Source organism: Acanthochromis polyacanthus, chromosome 16 (assembly GCF_021347895.1).
Source record: "Acanthochromis polyacanthus isolate Apoly-LR-REF ecotype Palm Island chromosome 16, KAUST_Apoly_ChrSc, whole genome shotgun sequence".
NCBI classification, from domain to species: Eukaryota; Metazoa; Chordata; class Actinopteri; family Pomacentridae; genus Acanthochromis; species Acanthochromis polyacanthus.
This window is the reverse complement of record NC_067128.1, coordinates 33,415,232-33,424,827: the sequence shown is the minus strand read 5'-3', so window position 1 is coordinate 33,424,827 and position 9,596 is coordinate 33,415,232. Positions and strand designations below refer to the sequence as shown.

Below are 9,596 nucleotides of genomic sequence, written 5' to 3'. Positions count from 1 at the left end.
GTATTGCTCAATATCACACCTCTAATCTCCAAATACTGCAGACTGATTTGTCCACAGCAGCACAAACACATGTGCACCGTTCCACACCGGGGATCTGATGCTAATCTGTTGTTGGGCAAATACAAATTCAGCCGATTCAAGCGTTTAAGCACACTTTTGTTTGCTCAAATCCAATCAGGATGTTCTGTAATCTTTTCATCCAAACAATAACTCCACGAGGCAAGTCTATAGCAAAGAACTTTATCAATGTTAAAGCGTTAGACAGCTTAGCTAAGAGCAGATAAGCACATTTTATCTCTGAAACAACACAGATCTAAAAGAACAATAAACATGGTCGACAAGTAGACTAGTGATGACATCAGTGCTGATCTGAGCTGGCGTTTTGTAAGACCAAGCCTTTATTAGCAGTTGGACGGGTGGTTATATTCTAATTAGTGTTATATACATGAATGTTATTAAGCACCGAATCTCCTTTGCACTGAATCTGGAAACAGAACATCTCGTCTTCACACACATATTTTTGGCCCTTTTCCGCCCACATGGTCGTTTCAGTTTTGCACCAGAAGAACCTCAATACATATTTAGGAACTGCTGATTCCCTGTAGCTCCAGGTGCAGATTTAAAAATCAGATCGGTATAAAATCGATTGTTTTCTTTTCATTTAAGAAGCTCCTTCTACTATCATGTGGCGTTAACCCTGTTTCGGCTCCATATTTATGTGATATAAGCAGCTGTTGTGGCCTTGGATCCTTTTCTGGAGACGTCAGAATCAGAAGTCACGATCCCAGTCAGAGAAATCCTCGTCTGCTATCGTCTGGTCGTGAGGGAATCGATCGAAGTTGATGTAGCAGGGACCCTGAAGGAGGGAAAAGTGTTGCTAAATTAAGCATAATTGATCAAGCGTCAAGCCTGTCCTTCAACCCATTTCCACCAAGAGTTTGTGTCATTGCCATCAATGTATTACATTTTAGACATTTGAGACCGTTTTTAAAGCTTTTTTGAGGCTTTTTATATCGTTTTTATACAGTTTCAAGCTATATTGGATAATTTTCTGTCATTTTAGACCATAATTAAAGGTTTTTTGATGGTTTTAAATACATTTTGGGCAATTTCAAGCCATATTGGATCATTTTCTGTCACTTTGGATCATTTTAATGCTTTTTAATTCATTTTTGGACAATTTCAAGCCATACTGTATCATTTTCTGTGATTTTTTAAAACTTTTTTAAAAGCTTTTTTGGTGGTTTAACTCATTTTGGACAATTTTTCAAGCTTTTCTGATGTTTTTTTTTTAAACTAATTTTGGACAATTTCAAGTCATATTGGATCATTTTCCCTTTATTTGGACCATTTTTATAGCTTTTTTAATGCTTTTTAAATAATTTTTGAGCAATTTCAAGCCATATTAGATCATTTTCTGTTAATTTGGTCCATTTTAATGCTTTTTTCATGGCTTGTAACAAATTTTTGGACAATTTCAAACTATATTGGATCTTTTTCAGTCACTTTGGACCATTTGTAAAGTTTTTTGATGATTTTAAATTAATTTTTGGGCAATTTCAAGCCATATTGGATCCTTTTTGGTCACTTTAGACCATTTTTAAAGCTTTTTTGATGGTTTTTAACTCATTTTTGAACAAGTTCATGCCATATTAGATAATTTTCTGTCATTTTGGATAATTTGTAAAGCTTTTATGATGATTTTAACTCATTTATGGATAATTTAATGCCACATTGGATCATTTTCTATCAATATGGACCATTTGTAAAGCGTTTTTGATGGTTTTTAATTCATTTTTGGATGATTTTTGGCTCATTTGACGTGAGAATTTTCTGCAAAACCTCACAGTTTCAGTGAGGCACAATAGCTGAAGTTTTAAATTTTAAATTAAATTGGAATTTGCATAATTTGTTTAGAGTATGACAAAATCTGGAGATTTGCAAACACAATCTACCACTGCACCTGCTGTCTTCTCTTGATTTCTTATCTTTAAGCCACAATGAAAGTTTCAAGTAGCAGAAAAAACCTTCAGCTGCTGGTTTGGACTTGCCTTGCGGATGAGCCGAACTGTGGGGGCGTCCAGCTGACACATTCGCAGCTTGTGCCAGTTGATGCTGCTGAACCACCTGAAGGGAAGACAGACCGAGGATTACAGGTCCAACATACAGAATCAAAAATAGCATTATTTTAGTAGTATTGTTGGTGAAAAGTTCCTTTGGAACTGGGGGAACATTGATTGACAGAATGCAAGAGAATCTGACCACAAGTAAAGATTTACACCACCGTTCAAAAGTTTGGGGTCACTTAGAAATGTCTGTATTGTTGAAAGAAAAGCTTTTTTTTTTTTTTAATGAAGATAACGTTAAATGAATCAGAAATCCAGTCTAGACATTGTTAATGTGGTAAATTACTATTCTAGCTGAAAATGGCTGGTTTTTAATGGAATATCTCCATAGGGGTACAGAGGAGCATTTCCAGCAACCATCACTCCTGTGTTCTAATGCTACATTGTGTTAGCTAATGGTGTTGAAAGGCTCATTGATGATTAGAAAACCCTTGTGCAGTTATGTTAGCACATGGATAAAAGTGGGAGTTTTCATGGAAAACATGAGATTGTCTGGGTGACCCCAAACTTTTGAACGGTAGTGTATACCGGGATTTGCAAAAGTTCTGTTACATGGTTTCATGATCTTTAGAGACGTTTACATGTCGGAGTGAAAAATTCCATTAAATAAACTGAAAGTTCTACCTTATAGGCAGGTGTCCTTAATACAATTTTTTTCTCCGGTGAAGTTGTATCAAGATGGAAGTCAAAACAGTTGAGATATCTGCTCTCCTTCATGCTGGCCACAACAAGTCTGACAGAGCCAAGCAGCTGAACATCAGCCGGATGACCGTCCACAGAGTCGCGGAGAGGCTCAAGAATGGTGAAGATCTTTCAGATGATCTTTCAAGAATGGTGAAGACCTGAAAGATCTTCACCATTCTTTAGCCTCTCCGCAACTCTGTGGACGGTCATCCGGCTGATGTTCAGCACAAAGGAGAGCAGATATCTCAACTCTTTTGACTTCCATCTTGATACAACTTCACCGGAGAAAAAAATTTGTATTAAGGACACCTGCCTATAAGGTAGAACTTTTAGTTTATTTAATGGAATTTTTCACTCCGACATGTAAACGAAACCGAGTGTAACAGAACTTTTGCAAAGCCCGGTATATTTAAAAGAAACATAAAATATGCCGGCTGCAGAGTGCTACCTTTTCCTTTTCACTGAATGGCTGTGTGACTTCACAAACACTTACTGTATCACAAATACAAACAGATGCCAAAATGCTCAATGCAACAGTTATCAGCGTTGACGATTAGTTAACGCCTGGTATCTCAGAAGGAAACGACTGAACGACAGCGTGATTTTTTTTTACTCGTATAGGATGACATGTTGCCATGGTTACCTGTGATGCCGGACATCTTTGATTCCGTTCTTGGTGTTTCCTAACCTCTGACCCGGCCGGTTCCTGCAAAAGCATTCAGACAATTCAATCTCATCGTGAGCTTCCACCGTCCTTCCACGTGTGCATTCAAAAACCATCAAATCCCTGTGCATCTATAGCACAGTGGATAAACCTGCTCCATAATTAATGCTGCATGAAAGACCCAAACCTCCACTTAATGTATGAATGATCCAGAAAATATATCAGGCAGCACAATGAGGTAAATTTGAATACACATTGCAGCATTATCAAAATCTAAAATTGTCATCTGTATGCCATGGGTAGGTGATATTGTTCATACCTGCACAGTTTACTGATTATGGACTTGGATGCTTCACTCAAGTAAGGTGGGTACTTGAGCACCCCGTCCAGGATTTTGGCATAAATCTTCTGGGGCTCTGAGCTGGAAAAGGGAGGGCTAGGAAATTGAAAGAGAGAGGAAAGATGGAAGTTAATAAATCTTTTGAGTGTTTGGCATTAAAAAAAAAAAAAAAAAATCAGTCACTTCTTGTTGGGAACCTAAACCAGCAGATGTCAGCTCCCTGCTGCCATCTGCTGGTTAATATTAAAGCTTTTTATGTGGCTCTATTCTTAGAAAATGCTTTTTCTAGGATAAAAAGAAATCAAACACCTCAGTCTATTTATGTAAATTTGTGAAATATCAACATACAAGATATCATAAGGATTAGGAATTACCTTCCGACCAATAGCTCAAAGATCAGGATGCCAAGAGACCAAAAGTCGACTGCGAAGTCATGTCCCTGGTTCTTGATGATCTCTGGTGCCATGTACTCAGGAGTACCAACAAATGAGTAGGTTTTCTCACCGCGTACCAACTCCTTAGCAAAACCAAAGTCAACCTGCACAAAGACAGACACCCACACATCGCATGTAACTCACCCTGGAGGCTGATAAAGTCCCCAGAAATGGAAACGGACAGAAAAACATCCCCCGCTGTATTTCAGGAATGTATAATCTGTACTTGGAGCTAAAGATGTGGAGCAAAAGAAGCAGTGTTTCATCCCATATAAGAACCCACCAGTTTGATGTAGCCCTTCACGTCCAGCATCAGGTTCTCGGGCTTCAGGTCTCTGTACATGATGCTCTTCTTGTGGAGGTAAGCGTAGGCCTCCACCACACAGGCAGTGCAGAACACGGCGATGTTCTCGTCAAAACGTCCGCTAATAATCACAGACATGTCAGAGGTTGAGCTACTGCGGGCATAAACATCCTCTGCTGCTGGCTTTAATATTTAAAAAATTACTACCTTCCTTCTTTTTTATTGCATTTTTAATTTGTCCCAGCAGAAACAGCTCCTAAAAACTATGAGTTACTGGTGACATACATAGTGGCAGCTACTGCTTAATGTGTTTAAAATACTGATCTCAACATGCACCAGCTGAAATAAAATGTGCTTCCAACTGTGGCTGTCATGAAGTCAGATGTCACTACACATATTTATATATATAGTTATATATGGAACAGTATTTCATTGCAACTGGTGAGTGTTGAGAATGACAATTTTAAATTGAACTGAAAAAAATTGAAAGATGCTATCAGTAAACTTCATCCTTAACCTTGTTTATTGTGGTGTTTTGCCTCTTTTTGGATAATAAATTATCATCAAAGAGTAGTTTATTTTTAAAACTCATTTTTGGACATTTCAGCCATATTGGATCATGTTCTGTTAATTTTGACTGTTTTTAAAGTTTTCTTGGTGGTTTTTTGACAATTTTTTGATAATTTTGAGGCATATCGGATCCTTTTTCTGTCATTTTAGACAATTTTTAAAGCTTTTTTGATGGTTTTAATTAATTTTTGGACAATTTCAAGCCATATTGGATCATTTTCTGTCATTTGAATCATTTTTAAAGCTTTTTTGATGATTTTCACTCATTTTTGGACAATTTCAAGCCATATTTGATCATTTTCTGTAATTTTGGGCCATTTCAAAGCTTTTACAATGGATTTTAACTCATTTTTGGACAATTTCAAGCAATACTGAATCATTTTCTGTCATTTTGGACAATTTTTCAAGCTTTTCTGATGTTTTCTAACTCATTTCGGACAATTTCAAATCATATTGGATAAAACACCTAAATGAGGACATGAGACTCCACAATGTTTTTCTCACACTTCTTTGAGTTTGGTCCAGATCTCTCCGCCGCCACAGAACTCCATGACCATGTAGATGTATCGTGTGTCTTTGAAAGCTCCGTGAAGTCTAGAAACAGTGGAAGTGGAAAACATTTTAAAGATCTCTGTGCGTCTATCTGTTGTCTAACATTGTTAAAACACTGCAGTTTGTGTGTCTTTGTTGGCAGATACCTCACAATGAACTCGCACTGGATAGCTTTGAGGATCTTCTTCTCAAACAGCATGTGCTCCTCCTGTCTTTTAGCGACAATGTGCTTCTTGCTGACTCGCTTCATGGCGTAATATTTCCCATGATTCACAGTGGTCAGCTTGGAATAACAACAACAACGATCACTCTGAAACTTTTGCTGCTGCATGTTCTGGATTTATATAATAATTACATGCGAAACTTCACTGGATGAATTTAATCTCACTGCACTCAGTTAACACCATTTTTAGAAGCACATTTTTGTTGACTGTTAAACTACAGCAGTGAAATAGAAATGTTAATGAAGTTTTTTTCCCCAATATGGTTGTAAATGCCTTTAAAAGTCCTCAGACTGCCTGATGCATCACATGAATGAGTTAACTGTAATCATGAAGGTCAATGAGATGACTGAGAAATCCTCAGCAGATTTCTTTATTAGGGGCTATATGAAACATATTGTGGGGTACAATAGGTGGTAGTATTTTTTATTATATATACATATATATTTAACATATGTGTATTGATATATTAGAGTTGGAATGTTGCTGTATTTTCCAAGTAAGGAAAAGGTAAAAAGACAACATAAATAACACAAAGAAGGGTGATGTTTTTCAATAATGTGTGTACAGTCACTTAATGTTAGCTACCTTCATGAATACCAACCAGGAAAAATTTTGGCTTTTAGCTCCATCTTAATTAAATGCTTGCATTTCAGTTATAGCAAATCCTGAAATACAGACGAAACAAATGACTCACCAGCTCCACGCGACCAAATCCTCCAACTCCAAGTGTGACAGGGTCTCCTTGGTAGCGACCCTCTTGATATAAGACAGGAACCAGATCCTTAAACCTCAGAGTGGAGATAGGACTGAGAAAGACAGAGAGTTGTCACTCATAGCCACACCACTTCAAGGATCTCTTTCATGCTATTGGTTCATCTCCTTCTTGGTAATGCTAAGAGATTCCTCCTCTTTTTGTGCTCCTTTGTCCTGCGGAGTGCCCCAGGGGTCTATTTTGGATCCCCTCTTGTCCACTATGTGCATGCGTCCCCAAGGCCATATCATGCCCTATGTAGACATGGCACTGACATCCATCACTATGCTGATGACATCCAATTCTATGTATGTTAAAGTCTGATGTCACCAAGGACTTGCTGAACTTAAATTCAAGGATTTCATGCAGCTATAAAGTGATCAAACCATAGCAGCTTTACCAATCTCTCTTCACGTCTGTGTCCCTTTTATTTAGTAATATTTGATAAAAGGCATGCATTCTAGGTGTTATTTTTCACCCTGAGTTGTCTTTTAATGCTCATGTGACCAAAGTTTAGCAGTCTTGTGTTGCCCTAATAAGACATTTAACTAAAATCAGGTTCCTCTCTGCTGACCAAACTAAGAAAAGGACATCCATGCTTTCACTTCCTTCGTACTTGACTGTTATAATTCTCTTCAATCTACTGTCAACAGGCAAAAGATTTAAAAAGTACATTAGATTCTAAATTCTGCTACCTGGTATTACATTCACCAACAGAAGTGACCATATTACCCCAATCCTAGAGGCTTTTCTGCTTTTTTTAAGATCTTATTGCTTGTTTTCAAAGCGTTGACTGGTCAGGCTTCTTGAATGTCTGTGACCAGCTGAATCCCTATGAGCTTTTTCACTGTCTGAGATCAACCAGCAGGGCAATACTAAGGGTTAAAAAGTCTCAACTTGTCACTAAAGCTTACTGGGTCTTTGCTTTTCAGGCCCCTCAGCTGTGGGAAAACCTCAGTATCACTATTTTAATCTCTTCTTAAGACTCACTTGTCGTACATGGATTCTTCTTAACGCTTAGTATTTTTGTATTTATTTATTACACTGTGTGATGGTTTATCTTTTGGATCTCTTTTTCTTCCAGTAATTGTTTTTATTGTAGCTTTGCTTTGTAAAAAAAAAAGTGCAATATAAAGTAATAGGAAGTAAGAACTCCTATTTAGTGTTGATTAAGTTACATCTTTAATCCTGCGTTCATCCCCTTCAACAGCCACTCACCTTGATTTTTCTGGAGCTTGAGCCTCCTGCATCACTTTAGAGCTGCAAGTGGAAACAACAAAGACGTGAGGATGCTCTGAAAAGATTCATGATTACAGAATCAGCAGTGTTGGGCGATACGTACTCATCAAACAGCTCCAGGTGCTCAATGGGGATCGTCTCTTCAAACACCCTAAACAAAAGGCATCAATTGTCAAACTGTGGCGACGCACAACAGACAGTAAGCACAGCACAAATCCACAGGAGGAATGATTTCTCTGGGAAGTGGCAGCTGTCAGTGCAGAGCTTCACTGAGCAGAACATCGCCTTCATTTACAGTCAAGAGTCAGACTCACTCCTTGTCGATGGAGAAGCAGGTGACAGGGCCATCAGCAGCACAGGTAGCAGTTCTCAAGACCTCCCTGTAAGACGATAAACGGTGCAGAAATTACGTTTTCAACCAAACTGCTATATATATGTGGAAAGAAGAGATTTCTGGCTGCATAGAAATAAAGTAGAGCTAAATATAGGCCTCTAAAATTGATGGCATCTTGCATGTTTAATATAATATTTAGTTATACTGCAACACGAATAAGGTATTTGCAAGGATACAAGCATTTCACTATAAAATATTTGTAAAATGACTTATGAAAAAAAATATGTAAAATAACAGTTTTCAAAAACTTCAGGGGGAAAGGGTATACATAACAACAAATATCTGGAAAACAATGACTTTAAAGCTGTTTGAAGTATAATTTTATGATCATATATTGTACAAAATGGAATTACTGTTAATGTACAGATTTTGTTTGCTTTTTTTGTTTTGTTTTTTAAACAAGCAAGTTATGAATAAACACTTCGTAGATCTGTAATTTGACAAAACAGTGTAAATCTGCAAAATAACAGTCACACCAAATACCATTTAAATACTTAATATACATATTTATAAATTTCAAATGACAATAAATTTGTGGAACCTAATTTTTTGCTAGTTTAAATACAATAAAAATGATGCAATTTTCAAGCCAAACATTGTTTTGTCACAGTTTTGTTTTGCTTTTCCATCTTTTCTTAGAATCAATATGTAAATTGATACTCATTTTCTGTAATACTACTGGTAATTTGAACAAAACAGGAAAAATCTGTCAACTAATACTTAAAGAAATAATTAAAAATTTTCCTTTCAAATTACAGGAAATGTCTGTAAAATAATTACATTTTCTGTTGACTTAAATACACTAAAAATTGTATCATTTTAAGGTCAAACATTGCAAAAGAACAACTTGTAATTTGTGAAACTACTGATGGACATTATTTACAGTTTTAGCCTTCTTTCTAGGAGTTAACATGAACATCAATACTTTTACTAGCTATTATTTACAATTTAACAAAACTGTAAAAATATATCAAATTACAGTAAACTGTTGAAAAAATTTAAGTTAAAAACTGATGTAAAACTTTTATTTTTAGCTAACACTGATTACAGATTAAGAAAAGTTACACAGTTTAAATTTTTCCAAAGATATATGTTCTCTATGTTGAACTATTCTGCTGTTAAAACAGTAAAAATGCCTCATCTCAAAGAATTCGAATGCAGACAACATACTTACTAAAGACTATTTCAGCATAAATGTGCATTTTTTTAAAAAAATATTGCATTTCTGAGGATTTTCATGAACAGATTTACATTTTCTCCGGTAACAGTGAGCGATAATCAGCAGGTTTTGCAACCAAAATGTGAAAGATGACA

The 9,596-nt window shown here is 36.4% G+C and overlaps 1 protein-coding gene across 2 annotated transcripts in view; it reads right to left on the bottom strand.

The window, feature by feature from the left end:
- Nucleotides 1-224: 224 nt before the first annotated feature.
- prkg3 (protein kinase cGMP-dependent 3) overlaps nt 225-9,596 on the bottom strand; it is a 21,664-nt gene continuing 12,292 nt past the window's right edge. For both annotated transcript variants that reach the window (XM_022194999.2, XM_051960850.1), the window contains 12 exons: nt 8,203-8,268; nt 7,992-8,039; nt 7,868-7,909; nt 6,593-6,704; nt 5,821-5,957; nt 5,627-5,716; nt 4,532-4,673; nt 4,189-4,352; nt 3,794-3,910; nt 3,454-3,516; nt 2,052-2,127; nt 225-856 (listed from right to left, as the gene is read on the bottom strand). In XM_022194999.2, the coding sequence (XP_022050691.2) occupies nt 770-856; nt 2,052-2,127; nt 3,454-3,516; nt 3,794-3,910; nt 4,189-4,352; nt 4,532-4,673; nt 5,627-5,716; nt 5,821-5,957; nt 6,593-6,704; nt 7,868-7,909; nt 7,992-8,039; nt 8,203-8,268 (1,144 nt within the window). In that variant the 3' untranslated portion in view covers nt 225-769. The remainder of the gene's footprint in view (nt 857-2,051; nt 2,128-3,453; nt 3,517-3,793; nt 3,911-4,188; nt 4,353-4,531; nt 4,674-5,626; nt 5,717-5,820; nt 5,958-6,592; nt 6,705-7,867; nt 7,910-7,991; nt 8,040-8,202; nt 8,269-9,596) is intronic.